Raw genomic sequence first — 23091 nt, 5'->3', positions numbered from 1 at the left:
ACACAAACCACTGCAAGCCCTCTCACACAGCCGCAAACTCACTTCTGACCCCGGTTTAACCCCCATGTGTCCTCACAGCAGCTGGCTGGTGGAAGAATTGTGAGAACAGGCCGAACCTGAAACTGTACGCCAACATATTCCTCACTGAGAGGGAGACATAAAGGGGGGCTGAGAGGAAACGGGAGCAAACGAGGGGCAATGGAACAAAAAAGAAAAAAAATAGACCAACAGAGAAGAAATGAAGTATGGAAAATCCCGAATCCAGCAATCTCTTTGTGAAAGGTGAATGAATGCAACATATTGGTAAATTAAAAAAAGCCTTTATTGAAAAATGCAACAGGACCCATATACATCTGTAACACAGAATGCTTTGCAGACTCTGTCAGAGTATAGAGCTAACTCCAATTAAGCTAATGCATTACATGTTTACCTTCTCCACATACAAGCATGTGTATGACAGCTGTTCCTATATGCATAGTAATCCTCTGTAATCTCAGTGGCTCCCTGTGTCTTTTCTGAAACATCTCCGACCTCACTGTGAGCTTCTCCAGTTCTTCCTCCACCTGACGACCTGTCCATCATGCTGTCATGTTGTAGCTGATCTTTTAATATAGGAGAGTAAGTTTTTGTTAAACTTCAAACATTGTCCCAAGACTTTTTTGTATACTGAAATTAATTGTTCGGCACTTTAATAAAAACTAAGTAGCCTGAAGAGCTATGTGATAAACTTTAATTTCATTCACAAGATTAGTGATGCACCAACCAGCTACTGATTGAAGGTGGCTAATTTGCTCTGATCCAATGATTGACAGGTCAAATATTGAAATATATGTATATTTTCTGTTTAATAAACACATCAAATCTGAAAGTGTGCACTTTATATCACCCAACAACTTGTTCTATGGTGCACGTTGTTTTAGGTTTAGCAAACATTAGATAAAAGACAGGGACATACGCTTTCATATGCAAATAATTCCTTCATTTCATGAAAATCAGCAGGTACAAACTCAAAGAAAACTGGAAAGTTTAACGCAATTAAACTTTACCTCACATATGCTAGTAAATATGTGTAAAAAGCATTAAAGTGAAGTTCACATATGAAGTCCACATATTAACCTTTATTTTTACACCTGGAGTGCTTGCTACTGAAAAGCTCAGTACGGTGCATTCCCTTTGTGCTTGTCGGGTGTTTTCAAGTTTGCTGTTCTAAAAAGCAACAAGAACATCCCCAAAAGTTGGAATTGTGACTGGGAAAGTCGGAGCCCAAAGTTTAATATCCAACATGGCTGTGCACAAAAACAATGTAGCAAATAATGTCGATACAGACTATTTATTATTGCTTCTAATGGTTTTTGTCTCTATTAATACATAGTGCTGCAACATGTCTACTTGCAGGTATGTTCCATTTGTTTCTTAACGTATAATCTAGGGGGTAATATATTGTTATCTGCTTGTATTACTAACAGAAGTTAGCACAAAAACAAACAGCAAATCCCAGTTATGTTACTTGTAATAAGAATGCTCCCAACTTGGATCTGAAGTGTCTGCAGCTGCGATCTCTCAGTTCTGAAACAACTCAAATGCAGCGTTAGTCTCATCTGAACAAAGCACACAGTTTTAGTCAAGATTGCTGTAGAGTTAAGCAAACTTCACATGTTTACATCCTTGATAGTGGAATAGAGGAGGATTTCTCCTGGTTTGCCTCTCAGACCACCTGTTGGTATGTAGATGGTATCTAATGATTGTTATCGACACTTGGTGACCCCAAGGTCTTTGCTGCATTCTCTAACGCTGAGGATTGAAGATTTTTTTTACCATCCTTTCCCCAATAAATGGGGGCATTATAAATATGAGTCCTCGTCCAGCCTAGAAATGAGCCTCTGTGTTATGACATAAGAAAATAGAAACTCATTTATTCTAAATATGATTCAACTTTTCAGTGATACAGCAATAAAAGTTACATTTATTCTAAGGCTTTTCACCTGGTGGATTCCAGATATTTAGTGACGAAGAAAAATGTGTTGTCTTCACAATCTTATCTGCTGCACATGTCTAATATAAAAGAAAAATAATAATAATTAATACTGAATTATTAGTAGAGTGCTACTTGGCCAGCAATTAAATGTTGCTTCCACAAGTTGTTAAAAAAACACAAACAAAATGTTTCGACACATGAAACATCCTGCATTAAAACCACTTCGAGTCTAATTTTAAGTTGCCTTCATTTTTCCAAACTCTCTCACTTCTTCCACTTTTTGTTTTCTGAAATATTCTTAAGTACATCTAAATAGTATTGGGTTAGTTTAATAACTTCAAAAATGCTTCTGCTTTTGTGCTGTAAACAGAAAGCATTAAATCACATCCTGTCTATAAACTAAGAGCTCCTTCCCAGTGTTCCCTTCTAAACTTTAAAAGTTAGTGGTCACTCTCTTTATCATGCATGCGTCTCCTCGAGCTCTTCTGATAAGGAGTTATGGGTGATTGGAGCATAAAGCAGTTCTTTTAAATGTTTCATGATCTACATTAAAGATGCTGGTGATTAATGACGATATACTAGATGTAAAAGTTCATGTAAGACAGAATACAAAGGCCTTCTTTTCTTGGTTGAACATTTTCTGCATGGGATGGAGGTGCAGAGTCTTTCACAGTGATTCTTCTGCCTGCTTCAGGCTTCCTCAGGCTGATTTGGAAAAAATGAAAACTCCCACAAAGTTAATCATTCGTGTCACAGTGTCCAGTAACCTCTCTAAAAGGCTTTCCACCAAGAGATGCTCCTTATTTTTCCTTGTTTATGGTTTTTAAATATAAAAATAGCTGCTTTTGTGTGTCCCTCGGAGGAGGGGGGTGAATCAAATAGTTCATTTAGAGAAAAGGCGATGGGTAGGGAGAAAATCTGTCTCTCGCTTGTTGGGATTATTCTCATCTGAGTATACGACCATTCCTTAAGAGAAGTTTGATTTTTAACAAATTAGCTGTTTAAAAGTCTCAGTCAGATTTAAGTCCAAAAACTCATTGTTTGTTTGGGCCATCTTGGAAGGAACTAGAGAGTGCTATCCTTTGGTCTCTGAAGACTCACAAGGCAAGAAACTAGTCTTAGAAATTACTGAACAGCTCGTATTTCTTCATCCAGTCCATCTGTGGCGCCTTCTTCTTCTCCTTGGCATGGATCTTCATCTTCTCCTCCGCCGCCGTGGCGCTGAGTCTTAGACCGATTTCAGCGAAAGGGTCCATAAGCTGGCTGCCATCGTCGTCGGCTAGCTAGATGTCATAGGAAATTGAAAACACAGGCAGGTGAAGGTTTAGGGTTCAGACTTTAAAGCAGAACAGCGTGTGTGAGTTTCCCCACCGACCTGCGTACTGTTGCCCTGGCTACTGAGGTCTGAGTGCGTTGACCTGATGGACTGTGTGGTGGAGCTGCCGTTGATCTGAGGGCTGGGGGAACCGTTGGATATGGAAGGACCATCATAATCTGGTAAAAGAAAAATGACAAGAGAGGCAAAACATAAAAATTGTTGTTTCTTTTACTACTCTAATCTGTGCAATTTTGATGCAAAGACCTTATTCATTCATTCTTAGTCATCTAATTGCAAAACAGTGTTCCTAATTTATTTTTAATCCTTTCTAATATGATGAGTGACACTTTAACATGAATCTTAATTACAAAGTAAGTGCCACCATCAATATCTCGAATACTTTTGACATTCAGCCTTTCCCACCGTTGACATGGCTGATTGTGGGGACCACTCCTGTTCTCTTGAAGTGTTCGTCCGTTTCTGGATCCACCACCAGCAGCCAGGTCTCGTCTCCGCCTTTCTTTATGAAGGCCACTACCTCTGTGTGCCTCATGCCCTCAATGTTCACACCGTTCACCTAAACAACAACAGAAAATAAAGAGATTTTTTTCTGTGAAAATGATGCAGATTTTTAAATACTGTTGGTTGAGTCTAACTCAGAAAGTTTTTACACTGACTTGCAAGAGTATTCATACCCCTTGATTTTTACCACATTTTATTACATAACAATCACAAACCTTTATTTGTATTTTACATTATAGATCAACACAATGTGCTGAATAGTTGTGAAGTGAAATTAAAATAACAGATAGTATATCTAGTATATCATAATGTTTTAAAAATAAATACCTGAAAATAACGGTGTACACTGCATCGCAAATACAGTTGTGCAGCCCCCATTACTCTGATTCCCCTGAACAAAATCCTACACAACCAGTTACATTCAGAAGTCACCTAAAAAGGTTTCTACCTCTGTTATTTTACTCTCAGTATAAATCCAGCGGTCCTGTGAATGCCTCAGAGGTCTGCTGGAGAATATTAGTGAACAAAGCATCACGGAGACCAGGGGTCACAGCAAACAGGTCAAGGAGAATGCTGTTGATATGTTTAACCCACAAGCTACGTTGGAGACCCAGCAAATATAGGAAATATGGTCCTCAGTTCAGAGGAGGCCAAAATGTAATAATTTGGACTGATGTAAAACTACATCAGTAGTAAACTAGCACAGCACATCACCATGAACATACTACCCTATTTTCAGTACAGAAAACCTGTTAGAGGCCACAAAAGACTTGGGACCAGATCTACAGTGGAATAGTTTTGATTAAAGTATGTTCATGTAATGACCGAGTCAAAGTCCAGACTTTAGTCCACCTGAGGATCTGTGGCATGACTTCACTATTGATGTCCACGGAGACTTCTTCTTCAATTCGACTGACCCTGAGCCAAAGAAGAATGGGTCAAATAATTCAGTCTGTAGATGTGCCAAGCTGTTAGAAACATTCTCAAAAAAGCCGTACAGTATTAACTACAGTAATAACTCAGGGGGACTAAATACAGATCCACACAGATCTTCATAAAAAAAGAAACCATTAGTTAGTATTAGTTTGCTTTGATTTATTTAAATTACTAAATACTTTGTGTTGGTCCATCATATAATAATCCAATAAATGCACTGAAATCTGTGATTGTAGGTAGCAAAGGTAGCAAAATATGCAGATGTTTCAGGGGTATGAAACAGTTTGGAAGCCACGCTACATTTATTGGGTACATGTGTTTCCTAATTGATCCACAAGAGGGAGCCAAGAGACCACCCAGCAATTGCTCATAAAACCAAGTTTTTTCAAGGAGCAGGCACACGTTTACACACTTTTGAACTCTTGCTTTGAATTTACACTGAATGACAATGGATTTACAGCACTGTTGAAGGAGTGCATGCAGATGTGACTGCAGCCTTAACAGAAAGGGTGAAATGCACAGAGAAAACACAGTATCTCCCTTACCTCTGCCCCTAACTGGTTTGTTTTCACTTGCTCTTATCTGGACGCTGCGTTTCAGCAGCCTTGTCTAGACCGTTGTGGGTGCTCAGCAGGCTGTGTCACAAAACAGCAAGTTCCTGTTGTTGGTACGCTATCAATTATTGATGGCTCTCCTGAGCTCTGGCTGTGGCTCAGGTGTCAGGTGTCACTTTGCTGATCGCGAATTTGTTTAAAATTCATCGCTTATGGTCGGATGTGGGAGAAAAGGATGTAGAAAGGGAAAAACCTTGTATTTTGTCTAATTCAGAAGTGGAGACTTAAAGAAATTAAATCGATTTTATGACAGAATAAATAGGTCATTTAGCAGACACACGAAAAAGCAAAGTAAAAGGAAACTAGAGAGAAAGAGTAGCAAGGAAAACACTGGACAACCAATGAAATTGCAGAATGTCAACAGATGGAAAATGCGACACCTTACAGACAGGCCTTCGGTCACACAGTGGGACAGACAGGTCCGTACAGAGAGAACATAGATCTCTGTATTGGGCCGACAACAGGTGTTGTGCTGTGTTTCACTGACTTCATTAATGGTCCAACCCTCACTGGACAATACACTGTTCTCTTCCCCCTAGGTTAATTAATACATCATCTAGGAACACAACACAAGCCAATTTCCCATGGGACCAGTGTTCAGGGAACCTCTTAATACTAAATGTGTGTGTTCATGTGTGTGTGTTTCACTTCATGGAGTTTAAAAATAAAGGTACTTTCTCTTTTTTGATGTGGGGATCAAAACCAGAACTTTCCAACAGATCTGCACATCTGCGAACATGACACATGAGAGAGAGGCTTTTGACTATTCGGTCTGTGTTAGATTCACAAAGGAACAAAGAACACAGAAAACAAGATATGAGAGAGAGGACTGTTCAATAAGCTGTCATACGCAGCAAACGCCCTGAGCAACTTAATGTTAATGGACACCCTTTTTATTTCCCTTTAAATGCGTACATGTGGTTAAAAGGTGAAAGTTTCTAGTGCATCGCGTGGTGTACTAAGCTGGTGTCCCACATGTGTCGATGACCTCTCCTCGACGCAGCTGTCCGAGGTATATCCCCTGACCCCATAAAGAAAGGTGAGAGGCTTTCCACATAGAGGCATCCCTACCGATGTCTAAATTTGGTTAGAAAGATGTTTTAGCAGACATGCAAAGAAACTTGCTAAGTACTTGATCTGTGATTGGTTGTTCAGAATCTCAAAAACCAGAACCTTTTTCAATCAGTGAATGCAGCTTACCTGAGAGCTACAAGCTTGTGCAAAAAAAAAAAAAAAACACTGATGTGGGCTTTGTTACTGAGGGAAAAATACTTTACTCAAGTGTTCTTGAATAAAGTTTTCCTTCTTCAGAAGTTAGCTATTTTCAGTATCAGTGCAGTGATTAAAATGAAGATGAAGGAAGCACAGGAGCTTAAAGGAAACTGAACTCTATGAGATGTTGAGACATGTCTGTTGTTCATTAAGGCTGCAAGAGAGCCGGACTTTAAGCAGACAACAGAAAGGCTGAACAGAACAAACATGCTTTGTTAATGGGGTTAATGTAGGAATCTAACTTCTTTCAGGAATACACAGAAGCTGCTGTTTTAGTAAGGATAACTATGCTAACAACACTAATCACATGGTTAGCACAGGTTTAGGGTTACGCTAAAGAAAATGGTTAAAACCCTGATTTACAGTGACTGCTCTCTCACTCCCAGTGACCAATCTTGGATGAACAGAAGGAAATGTATGAATTTTTCAGGCTAAATAGGAACAAATGCCCTAATATAAATACATATTAAAGCTGTCCAACTCTTTATTATATATTTATTGTTTAAATTAATTAATTCCTAAACTGATTTTTGAAATATGATTTTTCAATTTAAACAATTTGCAAGGTTGGAAAATAACTAATTGGGAATTAATCTGTTATTAATGTTTTTCTACTGTCTGGGAACTAAAGCAAAATAAAATTATTAAAAATATTTTTCATTTAATATTATTATTGTTGTTTTATTTTTATAATTTTATTATTTACACCACAGAATTAGTTCCATGCATAAGAATTAAAGTGAAATGAGAAAAACTGCTGCACTGTTTACCAAAAGTTAAAGAATTAATCCAAAATATTATTTGACTTACTTGAATAGTTATAAAATTTGACATTTAACTGTAGTAAAAATAAAATATTCTAGACAAAAATGTAGTTAAACAAAATGAAAGTAAAAATGTCAAATTACAGAAACAAGGACTATTTGCTGGTTTTCATTATCTGCTGAGACTTGCCTCAAGTCTTTAACTAAAATGAATCCCACAAAGTAATAAAAAGAACTGATTAAAATGTAGATGTGAAATCCCTGTTAGGCTGTATCATTACTTAACCCCAAACAAAAATAGCCTGAGAGGTGCATATTCATGTGATGTTTCATATCAAGCTCAAAGATTTCAGAGGTTCAGAGCGCGCTCTGTTACAGCAGAGACCGATGAGGTGTTCACTGGCGTCAGGGCTTCTGCCAAGCATTGGCAGAAAGCTGAGCTGTCACAGTGGCCTTTACAACACTCATTGCTGACACAACTCCAGTGTAATGGGGCGTGGGGGGAGAGAAAAAGATGATGAGCGGCAGACAGGGAGAGCTTTTCATGGTTGTTCAGCTCTCTAACAAGCTGCTGACAGATAACACCTGTGATTTTCTAGGTACACGGTCAGAGACAACTCCAATTATCACAGCATGTACACACATAAACACACCACCCAAGCATCGGATCAGATTTCAATAAGTTTTTAGGTTTTAAAGCATAACTATTATATCAAGATAAAAGTGTTGAACATTTAATAATCTCAAACAAAATACGCTTTCTGTTCTAAAATGTGAAAATAAATACAAAATACAGCAAAATACATCCTGCTATAAAAGCTCTTCATTATTATATAAATAGATGTTATTATGGCTGTGGGTATCTGGTGGCATCATGGGGGCCTCTTCGGCCTAGGGGCTGCTGTACCTGTGCTTCACTGATGACATACCTTTGTGTAGGCCACATGGCTGCTCTATGTTCTATGTCTATGTTCTATGTGTTCTATGTCTGTCTGCTTGGGCCTGCTGCTGCCTTCCAGAACCAAGTCCACCTGTCCTTTGCTGCTCTTAGGTGCTGAGGCTTTCTACTGTCTCACCATTCTAACAACTGTGCACCTCCAGGTGACAAATTAGCACACATCCACCCACCCACCCATACACAGATAATATGAATGGTTGAATTTCATACAAAACAGGGTAGTATTACAGCAATGTTGCCTGTCTACGTTTGTGCTGGATCCATCCTTGATTTACTAAAGTTAATCATGCAGTTAGGATTTTATGTTGAGAGATTATTTCAAGACCAAAACGTCCCAGGCACATGAAGGCAATCAGCTTCTCTATATGGTATGCCTGCAATGCCAAGACAGGACAAGTAGAACAAGAAAGTAATCTATGGCTCTCTGCCTCCATGGGATATAATATAAATATCCGTGTATGTGGGGACTCCTGCAACAGATGAAGTACTTTGAAACCAACTTCATTGACAGAGCAATGTGTTTCAGCTTGTAGCCTTCTTTAGAGTCAAAACATCAAACTGTTTGCATTTACATAGAAAAAACTGAAACAAATCAAATAAATGCATATCAATCAATCAAAACCTGACATTTAGGCTAAACATAGGCTGACCAATAAGCACTTAAAGGGGTGGATTTTTTATTCCATCTGCAAAATGGAGAATTGGGTCACTGATATTTGGTATCTACATAGAGAAATTTCCAAGAGATAACTATCACAAATCTCTAAAATACAAATCTGAGTAGTTATAACATATTGCCAGATCGATAATTGCGCCATTAGACCAGGGTGCAACCTACTCATGGATGCAGAGTGCACACAGGGGAGGGAAGTGTCTAGAAGAGTAAAAGAGCTACTGTAGGTCATGCTGGGGAAAGAGCTGCACACCTGAGGTATACATGGCCACCATAAGCATTATGGAAAGAGCGGTATGCGGGTGTTCTAATGCTTTGGGTCAATTTCGGAAAAAAATTATTTAGTGTAGACCTTCTCTTAACAGATACTACACGCCTACAATGCTGCTGAGAAGCTGCACTGAATGACAGCTTAATACGTTGGTTTCAAGAGGACGCAAAGTTCAGAACCAATGGAGCACAACAAGCTTTAGTGGCTGACTTGGCTTCTTAAAGCTCCTGAGCCCTTTCAAAGTGAGGATCTGTGAGATCTGCTCTTTAAAAGGGCGATAAATGAATGTCTTGTCTTGCAACTTCCTAGAAATAAATAATAAACTATTCACAGCTTGTAGAGGAGTTCATGCGGCCTACTCAACATTAAGCAACTGGTCATAACCTGAACGACTGTTGCGCCATATTTTATTTCTAAATAGAAGCATGTCAGAGAAGTGGACATTTGTTGCCATTGGTGACCTGCTACAGGATATTCCCACAGATTGTTACCAGCTAACTAATGTTCAAGTGAGGCCGCAAAACACAAGCTTCCTCTGATTCTAAGTGTGTTATTGTGATTACCAGATTGTCCCCAAGACTTTCACAGCTTTGCTGCACAGCTTATTTCCTTTAAATACAACTAAGCATCTCCAGGAGTTTTAGACATTTATGTTGAGTAAATGCCATCAGATTGGACAAAGCACTGCAATCAAGCAAGAGGATCAATTAGAAATAAATGGTAAAGTGTGCATACTCATCTGCATGCTTGTTTACATGGACTGAATCTAAATGATTTTTATTGTACTTATAATTAGGGAGGTTTTAGTGTCCTGTGTGCATATTGCTCTGTGACCTGTCCTGGACCGTAATGTTCTTCCCAGGAAACCAAAGGCCGTGGGAATGATGGATGTGTTTACTTCGATTATGCGTTTACTCTCAGATGCAAAAGGGTTCAAGTTTCTGTTAAAATGATTTTTTTCTACTAGAGTTCCAATTCTTTTGCTGATTTGAAGGTACCATGATTGTGCAGTTGACTGAGACATTAATAGAGTCTTTACTCCTATGCAACATATCCCATCATCGTCTTTCTTTTTCTTCATTAAACTCTTTGGCATTTTAGAAAATAGTACAAGTAAGTCATTCTTTTATGGACCCACTGGATATCAATCTTTTAGTTTTAGAACAGGCATTTTTAATGTAACATGGGAAGAGAGTGCAACGTGTTCTTAAGTGTAAGAAGTTATTTATTTACATGAAATCGAATGAAAGGTTCTGTGCAAATTATGTCACAAGCAAAAAGCAGGAGTGCAAGCACAGAAGCCTGCAGTTCATGGAGACTTAATTCAGGGGAGACAGCAGTTGTCTCATAGGATTTTCTATGAGACAACACAAACCAGTTAAGCCCAGTATCATTAACAAATAATTATCTTATTGTCATTCATCTCTAAGGTTTCCTGTCAGTCAAGGACATTTGTGCACCGCCACTTTTCTCACTGAGTGTGTTGTGTTTGACATCTTTCTCATCTATCTCTGCTTTGGAGGATCCTTTTCACTTACCAACACACTTTTCAGTAAGGATACTGTGGACAGAAAGCTTAAAGTGATAACTCAAAAACTAAATGCAAATGTTGAGCACAAAATAGGTTATTGAGAGTGCTATAAAAGAGTATTCTCAAGCCTTGAGCTTTTCTCCATTTATTTTGTCACATTACAACCACAAACCTCAGTGTATTTAACTGGAATGTTATGTGATGGACCAAACCAAAGTAGTGCATAATTAAGTGGAAACAAAATTATACATGGTTTTCAAAGTTTTTTACAAATACAAATCTGAAAGGTGAAGCGTTCATAATGTATCCAGACGCTTTTATCCTGATACTACAGAATAAAATCCACGGCAAGCAATCACCTTTAGAGGTCAAGTACTAAACTGAATCTATCTGTGTGTAATTTAATCTCAGTACAAATAGTGCTGTTCTTTGAAGGCCTCAAAGTTTTTTTAGAGAACATTAGTGAACAATGAGCCTTATGAAAACCAAAGGACACAGCAGACAGGTCAGGGAGGATGTTGTGGAGGTTATGCTATAAAACAATACCCCACTCTTTGTCAGATAACAGACTGTTCAGTAAGAAAAGCATCAATAGGAAAAGCACCTAGTCGGTCCATTGTGGCCTGGAGGAGCTATAGAGATCCACACTTCAGGTGGAGGTGAGAATCTATCGACAGGACAATTATTAGTTGTGCACTCTAAAAAAACTGCCCTTTATGGAAGAGTGACAAGAACAGAGCCATTGGATAAAGAACCTACAGAGGTTCACCTTCCAGCTTGAAAACATCCCTAAACATACACCCAGAGCTGGAATAGTTTAGATTAGAAACATATTCAGTCCCAAATCCATTTCACAATCTGTAGCAAGACTTTAAAATGTATGTTTACAGAGGGTCGTCATCCAGTTTGACTGAGACTCAGCTGTCTTGCAAAGAGGAAGAAAATGTTCCATCTCTAGATGTGCAAAGCTGATAGAGACACATCCCAGATGACTTGAAGCTGAAGCGAAGGTGGTTCTACAAAAGACAGCCTCAGGGAAGCTGTATACAAATGTGTGTCACACTCTACAGATTGTTATTTTTAAACTTTTGAGAACCATGTATCGATTTTCTTTATCTTCACCATCATGAAGGAATTTCTGTTGGTCTATCACATTAAATCCTCATAAAATATATTAAAGTTTGTGGTTTAATGTGACAAAAGTTAAAAAGGTTAAAGGGGTATGAATACCTATGCAAAGCATTGTAATTCCTCTGTTAAATCTTTTTACCCCACTTGTTCTCGTCATGTGTGAACAAGAAATTATTAAATGGCAACTGGATTGCTCTATATGAATATCATCTTAAACAAACTTTTATAGATATAAGTCACTCATATTAACACAACAGCTCCTTTTAAATGTCTCTCTCCTACCTCAACTAGCCTGTCTTGTGGTCGCAGTCCGGCTCGTTCGGCGGGTGAACCCGGGTCAAGGGAGCGGATGTACTGACCGGGCCGTGACCTTTCACTGTGGAGGTTGAAGCCATAGCCCCCCGCAGACCGACTCAGGTGGCACAGACGTGGAGTGAGCTTAGACGGGTCGACCTGGGGAGGTGACTGGTCCTGAGGCTGAGACCGAGTTTCCACCTCTGTTGAAGCCTCCTGGAAAAAATGTTTTTGACTAAATCAGTTTCCCATGCCAATCAACATTTTTTTAAATAAATTATGTTCCTGCTACTCATAGCTTACTTTAAAAAGCTAAAAAACATTGATGGCTGAATCTCTGGCTGAATCACTTTATAGATACATTTAGTTGTGCAGTTATACTGAAACACATCATGGTGTTTTTACCACTGCTGCCTCTGTGAGAGATGCTTTTAAAGCTTTAATACAACCCTCAAATAGCATAACCATAATGTTTCCCAGTAAAAACACAAAGCCCAGGCAGAGTTAAAGAGCTGTAGGGCTAGCCTCTCGCAGGTATGCATGTACTGTGTTAGCTGAAACCTGCAGAATCAGGGAGCCCTGACTTTAGCTGAAGGCACATTAAACCGAGCTCTATGTTATCATAATGCAGCTGATCAGGGGAACATTTTCAGCATACGTTTTCCAAACAAAATTCACCTTCACCAAGCGCTTTAGATTTGAAATGAGAAAACACTTTGCAAAGTTTAGGGTTGTTCTTGATAGGTTAATTCTGTTCAGGGAGGCTTTGCCCATTAAAAAATTTTTCAAAACCTGTTTTCAAAATTATATTCTAAAGTAGGGCCACTGGAGTGTAAAGACTTGGCCTACATCTGTGTAAAAAGCCACTAGGTTCAAGTCAAAAAAACGCAAAACATGAATTACTTTTCATTAGGTTCCATTAAGGGTGTTTCTGAAAACCCGCAACAACCAGCAATTTTTATTTTCTTAAATTAATTATTAATATAATTAATTAATTATCTAAACCAGGTGACGTGAGTGTAACCATGTGAGTTCTGCATGCCTGCAATAGTTTTTATACTGAAGGTGGACCACATCTTTCACAAGTTAGTGTGAAATAGCAGATTTTCACACAATTATAGTCACTATATTATACTATGATTTGCTTTGTATAATTATATAGACTATTTAGTGCTAGATGTTCATATTTCCTCTTTTCATGTTTTTGGTTTTATTTTTGCTTGGAATGAACTGTTTGGTATCCTGAAAGAGTGTGTTTATTTATTTATTTTTTTGTTTCTTTCCATTTGCAGCATATTGCTAACAGTTCTGCCAGCTTGGGTGATGACATTTATAGAACCAGATTAATTGTGCCTCGAGCTCTTCGGCATAATCATGCTGATTTACCACCTACACAGCCGGGGATGAAATGTGCCCGACTCTCATAATAACAGTGAGGTGTAACACACAGGTACCTGCAAGAGTTCACATGAACCGGACAGCACACATGATGTGGGCCGTTTCTATATTTTATTATGTTACTACTGTTTCTGGACCATATGTGAAGCTTGCGCCGGAGGACAGCTTGTTCAAGCTAAAAATACATATGTAGGGAGGCTTGGAGGGAAAAAAACAAGGAGATGAAGGTACAGAAGCATGTTGACAAGAGATAGTTACTGAAAATAGCATTCAATCAATGATCAGTGACTTTTCTTTACTTTATCCTCTGCCTAGGTTGCTTTAAAGTCATTTCACTTAAAATAAAAGTAGATACCCCCATTACAATTCTTCACTACAAAAAAGACATTCAGAAACATATAATTTGTTTCTGGCAACAAATACTCTTGGGTAGCAGGGATCTGGGAAGATTGCCCTGAAATGGAGAAAGACAATAGAACAATCCAGATCAATTATTCTCCCATGAGTCCCTGCACATCCTCTCTTTCCTGGCTGCAGAAGAAGTGCTCGGCTTGGGCTATAAGACTGAATGTTGCAGGACAGAGAGAGAAAAAATAGATTTTTTAATCAAATGTATAAGTATTCTGGGATCTGGTTGATGGAGGAAAACATACAGAAAGTAAGGGAGATGAGGAAGGCAATAAGCAAGAAGGGAGAGAGAGTCAAGTACGTGGGAGGGTTGGAAAATTAGATGCAGCGAGAGGGTTGAGAATGAGAGTTGAAGAAATGAAAAGATCAAGTAGAGGCCAAAGAAAGACAGCAGACAGATAAACAGATATGCAGAGAGAGAGAGAGAGCACTTACGATGGGAAATCAAGATGACAGAAGTTTCCAGTAAGACATGCTGGTAAGGAAAAGTGGAGTACTAACGTAAATGCTGAGAGCAACACAGCTGGGAGTCATTATGTGGGGAGACATGAGTGTCTGCCAGTTTAACCTCTGACTGCCTCCCAATGCTGAGCTGAATCCTACTAATCACCCCTGTGGGGCTTGTGCCATCTCACAGACCCTCTGAGCTTGTCACAGAGTTAAGTTACACTTTACTTTTGTTATTCTTCTAGTAACGTTGGCTTGATCTCCACATAATCAGCTCTGGTGGAGACCTGATTGCCAAACTTAAATCCAACTGAGATGCTTGAAGAGACTATTCCCACTCGAAAACCCTTTAATGTAGCTGAATTGAAACCATTCTGCAGAGGAGTGGGCTAAAAACCAGTGATGATGTGAACGACTCTGTCAGTTATCACAACCAGTTATTAGCTCTAGAAGGGAAAACTTCTCAGAAAAGAAAGATTCCCTTGCATTTTTCAGTTGTAGGTTATATCTGTATAGTCTCTCTTTATAGATGTTATAGTGAACCTGGAGTCCAGTCTTTCGCCACCTGCGTTCAGCTTTTCGACACTCCTTTTTTTCACTTCTGACTGGTGGAGCACTTCTCCACGGAGACATTTTCTTCCCAGAAACGACTTTCACTTTAATTGGAGCAATTGAATCAATAATGTCTGAGATTTTAGAATGAAAGTTATCTACCAACTCATCTACAGTGTTACAGGGCAAAGTGGAGGTAGAAGAGTAAATCTGGTTAAAGGTTTCAGCAGCACTGTCTTTAAAGATGCGTTTTCTTATCATGTCTCTTTGGCAAACTGAGTCATTGCAGATGATGCTTTCAAAAATAACAGAAAAGTGGTCAGATAGGGCAACATCAGTTACAGATACCTTGGAAATGTTTAGACCCTTAGTGATGATCAAATCCAAAATATGTCCCTGTTTGTGCGTTTGCTGTTTAACATGTTGAGTCAAACCAACATTTCTAAGAGTGTCACATAGATCTATTGCACTTATGTCTTCAGGATTGTCCATGTGAATGTTGAAGTCTCCCACAATAATTAAACAGTCATAGTCAATACATATCACAGATAAAAGCTAATTAAAATCACTGATAAAGTTTGTTTATACCAAAGAGATTCAAGTTACAGAAGAAACCTTTCAAAACAAGAGGGAGTGTAATGGAATGAGACCGCTGTGTTTGTTTGAGCTGTGAGTGTTGAAAACGTGGTCGAAACAGCTTTTTGGCAGATAAATATTTTGACAACAGGAAGAAAATTTACATGTAAAGTTTTCCCCCTTTGTCAGCAAACCCTCAAGTCATGAGGGAAAGCTTTCGGTTATCACCATCAGACACTTTTCAAAACAGAGCCCCACATGGGCGGAGATGCAGCAGGAGCCGCTGGAAAATAACCTGCAACGCAGATCCAAACAAGCTCACATGGAACATCTGTCGATAAATTACACTGCTTTGCTGTTAAGAAAATTGCAGTATATGGAATATTTCACGCCCACTACAAAACTAATGTTTTTTTTCCAACAATACACACCTTCATGTACTGATCCCAGTGTCCCGGCTGGGGCACAGTGAGAGGATAAGCGGTCAATGGAAGTAGTGCTTTACCATAAATTCCTCTGTGTCCTGCCACAATCAGCTTTTGTTTCAGTAAATCTGATGGACAGCATGTGGAGGAAACCACCACATACACACAATACATGTGTATAATTTCTCTTGAATATCTTAAAATTGTAGATGGCAGGTTTTTCTTTTATGTTCATTTTTTGACATGTCTCTCTTCCCAAGTTTGTACCCCCATTTTGTACCTATGCGCTGCCATTTCATCCCATCCTACTTCTATTTAATACTCTTAAACTTCTCATTACTTATTTAATTGAGTATTACTTACCAAACATTTTGTGTTACGTCCTATTGCAATTAATTTGTTGGGACCAGTAGATTCTGGACCTTGGGTCAAACCAAAATACCTCTTAAGTGGATTTCGCTTAATAGAGACATAAAACCAAATTGTGAGACTTTTTTCTCCCTTATCGGAGAAAAAAGTCCCATGACCTCATTTTGCACTCAAAAACGTTGGGTGTGAAAGGACCAAAACTATAATGGTAAAAAACGGTGAAGCTTAGAAATGACAAGCACTACTGACAACACTTGTGCCACGTTCACACTGCCGGTCTTAATGCTCAATTCCGATTTTTCGATGAAATCATATTTGTTTTGTGTTGTCGTTCAAACTACTAGTTAAGTGTGACCGCCATGTAGGGCTGCAACTAACAATTATTTTGCTAATTGATTAATCTGTCGACTATTTTATCGATTAATTGATTAATAATCAGAGAGCAAAAGATGCTTAATAGGACATTTTTTACAGAAACTGAATCAGGTGAAGCTAAAACTATGTCACTTTGATGAATTCTGAATAGAGCATATTTACAAAGATTTTTTTTAACTTAAATGCAAAATGTAATTATTTTGTTTTTTTACAATTTTGGCCTAATTACTGCTCCTGTGGGTTGCTCCTTGAACAAATGGCATGTTTCAAAAACTGTATACTTCAGTTCCTGATTATTCGATTACTAAATTAGTTGGCGATTGTTTCAATAATTGATTAATCATGATTAATTTGATTCATTGTTTTAGCCATCAGTCTTTTTTTTAGACTGTTTTAATCAATAAGCTGTAGATTAGTATAATTTTTTATTGTGCAATCTTAGATCTTAGATCAGAAACAGTTACATCCAACTGGTTTTCAGACTTGCAATTAGAACTGGATCATGAGGCTAAGCTGGAAATGTTTAAAGACATAAACAATATATCAGCAAAAATAAGAAAATTACCTGACTTTCTAACAACAATGGGCTTGTCATTATGCATTTGATTGTGTTTCTTTTTATGCGGTCCTCTTTTATTGTATATTTGCATGTTTTCTTCTGTTCATCACAAACCAACAAAGCGATTCCCCAAATCTGACTTCTGGTTTCCCAGACAATCAAATACACTTTGCTTCATTCCTGGACAAATCCGCTGACAGAACTATTTGTGCCATTAACTCTGTGTGCTCTTTGTTTTTCCGTCCCCAAAGAAAGATAGCTCAGTACTTCAGTGTTTTTCTCCTGATCGAGGCAGTTGGCCAATAATACTGTTGGAGGTTTCTTCCAGTTGAAAGGAAATTGTTTTTCCCGATGTTGCCACATTCTTCCTTATGAGAAGGGATTGCTACAAAACTTAATGACTTGATAAGATCACCTGGGCATTTTTGGATAACTTTTTACCAGTTGACATTATATTATCAACTGAAAGTAGCTGTATTGCATTATTATATAGATTAAACTGTATGTGACTGGATCTGAATTTGAGCTTCTGATGGGATTGTTTAAGAATGAACTCAATTGATTTGAATTGAATTTGCATTAAATTAGAATCAAGTTTATTTGAAAAGAGCATAATCTGTTGTCTAGAAAGGGTCCTTAAGATGACATTTATCATTACATGCTGTGTAAGAATGAAAAAATTACACATCCTACTATTTCAAATACTAATTTAATTATCTTTAAATTAAATATTTATCATAAATATCATCTAATTACACACCTTGGTATTGGCAACCTTTATATATTTATGTATACCTGCACACTGTTTAAAAAGCACAGAAGCATCACAAACCTATGACCTCATGTGTTTACAGGAGTCTGTTTGCAGCTCAGTGGAGCCAGTTTGAGGTTAAAATGTGATAAAAACTGGAATGACAACACATTGACTTTCATGCTTAATTTGCGTGTAGCTGCAAATAAAAGCTGGGTATATTTCCCTTCCTAGCAGTGGTTGCTGGCAGTAGCAATGGCAGGTGATGAAACTGGATCTCAGCTTGTTGAATAATTGAGCACTGGCCTGCCGTGATGCATAGATGGTGACTGCTGTTAACCCTTTCACAGCTAAGGATCACTGGTTCAGTGTTGGCTCACAATGCCATGAAGTATGTTTGGGCATGCAAGAGTGTGTTTGAGTGTTTGGTATACCTGTCTTTGATTTGATGCAAATAAACTTTAGTGTATGTGTGAGGAAGGTAGGGCAATGATTTCAGCTTTACATGCTAAGCATAGCTGATTGACATCAACTGATAAACCTTCTAATAAATCAATTCACTTCTCTTTTAGTCCTGAGGCAAAGCAATATGGTTCTCTAATAACAGATGTAGCCAGTTCTGAAATAAGGGTGATGATGTAAAAGAAAAACGTATACATCAGAGGTGAGAAACGTGACAGAACAAAGAAAAAGACCGTAACATTGTTTTCAAATTAGGGCATCACGATATCAGAAAAAGATTTAATTGTAATATATATAATTGCTGAAAATTGAAAACGTTTTGAAACGACCAATTAAGATTAACCTGTGTTTTCCTGACTTGTTTCTTTATTTGTGCACTTCCCAATGTTCCCAACACTTTTTTGTCAACTTTAAGTGTAGTCATTGAAGGCATTGAAAGGCATTGTCTTTCCAAATGGCCAAACATTTTACTGGCATGTAGAATTTGAATTCATGGCATTTTTAATATGATATCCCACCATGTGTTGCATCTAAGCAATCTTTTGGGGTTGCAATGTTGCACCTTCACGTATTGAAATGTGAATTATGAGTCAGTGTTTTTTTGCAGCTCCAATTCAGACATAATAGAACTGACTATATTTCAGTTGAGCTGGCTGCACAGAAAGTATCATCAGGATTAAATGTGCACAGCCCAGTTAAATGTGACTTAAGTTTGATTACAACTGATTCTTGGCAGTTATTCCAAGTAATGCTAGTTTTTAATGAATAAAATATGAAAACTACATATATAAAATTTTACTCCTACACTGGCACCACCAGTTGGACATGCGATCCACTTCAACCACTAGTGATGATACAACAAAATGGGTCCATTAACAACATACTTAACACTCTTTTGTACAATCAGCTTAGTTTTTTGGGGGTTTAGTTTTTTGCACATCTAAAGCTTTGAAACGCCAAAGGCCAAATTTCCCTCTGAAGGGAGTTAGATATGAAACTTGCTTCTGTACCACTTTTGCTGTCCAGGCTTTACTTTTATTGCTTATCTGCCTCAAATACATTTGCGTTATATCTGCCTGCCACCAAAAACAGGAGTGATGACTGTTTTGGACCAATGAGCAGACCAATCATATTAAACTGTGTTTTTGTTTTAGGTTTAACTGAAGGTTTCATGGGTTCAGCACCTACATGAAGTTTGAGAGCAAAAGTAGACCCCAATGTAAAAATGGAGACATCCTAAATAGTAACAAAAAAAGAAAAGAGAAATAAGTTTCAACAAACACTACAAATGTTGGTTGTTTTGCTAGTTAGAACAGCAAACCTGTTTAGCTGATAAAATCTCTAATGTTCAACTCCATAAACATGACTAATGTGCATTTATTGCATAAGGCATTCTAAGTAATTGTTATATGCAATGCTATTTTAAGAAAACAATTTATTGTCCTCAGCCTCATAGGTCCTCCACAAATTTGGGCCGTGGTCAAGTCAAGTTTGTAATAGTTACAGTTATTTTATAATTTTACATATTTGCTCTGACTATTGATATCATAAGATATATTATTGCAGTTATTTTCTGACTTTGACAAAAAGTTTTGCCAAAAGTAGTGAGTCACCCAAATAATTAAATTCAGGTTTTCAAATCCCTTCCATGGTCACAGGTGTATAAAGTCCAGCTGCTAGGCATGCAGACTGCTTCTACAAGCATTTGTGAAAGAATGAGGAGCTTAGTGCATTTTGGGGTGTAGCATCTTCAGGTGGTATAACTCTAGTTTTGAAATTACCTCACTATTAGGATAATTGATAATCCATATGTGGATCATTTTAAAATTATGAAAACTGCTATGTCTTTCTTGTCCACAATAAATTTTTCCTGATATTGTCAATTTATTTTTGCCCTTACATGCAGATGCTTCAAAAGTTGCTCAACAAGATGGAAAAAGAGCATGTGTAACCATTTCCGACTGGGCGAGAGAGACAGCAATGGGAATGAAAAGAGAGAAATATGAATTGATATGCAGCTGGACAGAGGCAAATAGGGATTTAAAAAGGAAAGTAAAGGATAGCTGGATGGAAGTGACCGGAAAAGAAAAGGCCTCTACAGGATTAAAGAACCTGAGCTGGAAGATGGATGTGCATAAGGAGCGGTGCTAACGAGAGCTGAGTGAACATGAGAACCTAAGGACTGGTCGGGGATCTCTATAAACAGCAGTTTTTCCCACTGGTGTTGTGCTGCATTGTGTAACAGCTCTGCGGTGTTTTGTTTAGTTTGTGTCTGCAGGATAAACCAGCTGGGGTTTGTTTACAAAGTCCCCAGCTCTACTGCAATGTGTGTGAGTGTGCAACATGTGCTGTACCTGCTGCTTTTTCTGAGTTTTATGTAAACAGAACTCCACTTAAGAGCAGAGAAAAAGGAATGTCAAAATGTCATGTGCACATGTCTGGGTGAATGCAAAGATAATGGAATAAAATATGTTAAGATAAAGAGGAAATCATCATTGCATAGGAAACCACATCAGTCATGGATCAAGCTTTCATCCACACTTTGTCATGGTTACTACTTTGACTCAGAGCAAGAATCTGAACTTGATGGAAACAGCTTGTTCTGATTTTAAACTTCGGTCTGTCTGTTAACACAAATGAAGCAGAAATGGCTGAACAGGTGTTTTGCTGTCAACATGAGAGAACAATGCAATGATTAATGTTCCTGTCTTATCAGAGGAAGGTAGGATCCCTCTCTCAAGCGATATACAGAGTTTCTATTGACTGCCTGGCAAATGTATCCTGTGCATAAAATTCTTCCTCTGTTAAAAACATAAGATGATATTCGGCAACAGGATTTCATACTGTATGCTAATAATCAAGCTTTACTGATGTTAAAAGTGGCTTTTCACCTTCAGACAGACCAAGGCACCTGAACGCCCTTTCCATCCTTGCTACTCATTCTTAACCCTCAGCGCAGGGTGACCAAAATATTTCTGTGGAGTAGGGGGAAGGCTAAGGGGCATGGCTCCTAAGGAATTAAAACAGATTCAGCAAAAATAGCAATTTTAACTTAAAAACTTTTAACCATTACATTTTATTGCATACTGATGTATTTTGTTTAATTAGTGTGAATGCAGTAGGCATTCACACTTATAGTGTTCCTGTTTCTCTTTATTCTTTATTATTATTATTCTTATTCTGGTTGCTTTCGTACACTTTTTGAACCGCTTCTCCTTCTGCATACTTTGTGCTATTTTAACCATTCAAATTTCAAAATATTCAGCCCTTTCAGGACATTCCGGCTATGACTTTTGGTATTTATACCTTTTATTCTTTTTAAAATATTCAGCTTTTTATGAATTTTTTGCTCCCATAGGAATGAATGGAAAATGGCAAAAATTCTGCTAAAACTTCACTGTTTTTGCCATTTAACTACTTCCGCATACTTTCAGCTAGAAACACCATTCAACTTTTAAAATACTTTCACAGCCTTCTGCTATTACTGTTTAATTCAACTTTTTGATATCTTTTACAGTTTTTCTACAATTTGGTTTCAAACTTTTTAAACATTTTTTCAGATTTTCAGTTTTATAATGTAATCCTATGACGGAATGTTCGTGTCGCTAGAGTGTATGCTCTAGGTTTTTGAATAACTTGAAAAAGAACGAACAAACTCTCCTCACTCGCTCAATTTTCAATCTACCTATACAAATTATACATCAAAACGTAGGATGCTCTTTCGCGATTAAGAAAATGTCACCCTCATTGATGTGGGACAAACAGTTTTCCAGCAACACGCCCCGAAGCAACACAAAGTCAACACACCCTCTATAGGAAATCTATAGGGATTTCAGGAAAAATCAGAGCAAAAAATCCTTAAAGTCACATGTATTCGAATCGTCGCCTCTCGTAAACCGTTCGAGGTAGAGACATGAGCCTTGTGCAGATTTATCTTCAGACCTTGCTGGCGCTCACAGTGAAGGAATTGTTTTGATACCTTTTATCGTTTTGTCATAAAAAAGGTTTGTTTAGGAGTATCAAATCTGTCCTTCCCAAAATCGCTTAAAATTGGAAACTTTCAAAATCCTCCACTTCTCTACACTGTCACATCTCCTACACGGATTTATGTAGACACTTGAAAATCTCCAGGATTGTTCATCGATCCCTGCTGATACCTACGGTCCAAAAATTATTTGGATACCTTTTATCGTTTCCTCGTGACGTAATTTTGTTTGAGAGAGAAAAATTCACCTTCACCCAGTTTAAAAATTGTCAAAATTATACACTTTTTCACAGGGTAACATCTCCCAGACAGATTTTTGTAGAAACCTGAGAAGCTCCATGATTGTTCAGCAAGGCCTGCTGATTCATACGGTGCATGAATCAAATCGATAGCCCTTATAGTTTCCGAGTTATTAGACGTTGTTTGAGATCATGTTCAGGCATTTTTCTGTTTTTCTCAATTTTTCCCATTCTTTTCACCTTGTGTTTTGCCTTTAATATTATATTTTCAGCAAAAACTTGTTAA

The 23091-nt window shown here is 37.9% G+C and overlaps 1 protein-coding gene across 2 annotated transcripts in view; it reads right to left on the bottom strand.

Moving 5' to 3' along the window:
- Nucleotides 1-304: 304 nt before the first annotated feature.
- LOC124863984 (Na(+)/H(+) exchange regulatory cofactor NHE-RF2-like) overlaps nucleotides 305-23091 on the bottom strand; it is a 61474-nt gene continuing 38687 nt past the window's right edge. The window contains exons 3-6 of one of the 2 annotated variants that reach the window (XM_047358581.1): nucleotides 12248-12475; nucleotides 3717-3870; nucleotides 3351-3469; nucleotides 305-3258 (exon numbers count right to left, since the gene is read on the bottom strand). In XM_047358581.1, the coding sequence (XP_047214537.1) occupies nucleotides 3094-3258; nucleotides 3351-3469; nucleotides 3717-3870; nucleotides 12248-12475 (666 nt within the window). In that variant the 3' untranslated portion in view covers nucleotides 305-3093. The remainder of the gene's footprint in view (nucleotides 3259-3350; nucleotides 3470-3716; nucleotides 3871-12247; nucleotides 12476-23091) is intronic. The other variant, XM_047358583.1, reaches the window with a different exon arrangement.

The sequence above is a fragment of the Girardinichthys multiradiatus genome, chromosome Y (assembly GCF_021462225.1).
Source record: "Girardinichthys multiradiatus isolate DD_20200921_A chromosome Y, DD_fGirMul_XY1, whole genome shotgun sequence".
NCBI lineage: Eukaryota > Metazoa > Chordata > Actinopteri > Cyprinodontiformes > Goodeidae > Girardinichthys > Girardinichthys multiradiatus.
Note: the sequence above shows the minus strand (reverse complement) of the source record. Positions and strands in the feature narration are given on the sequence as shown.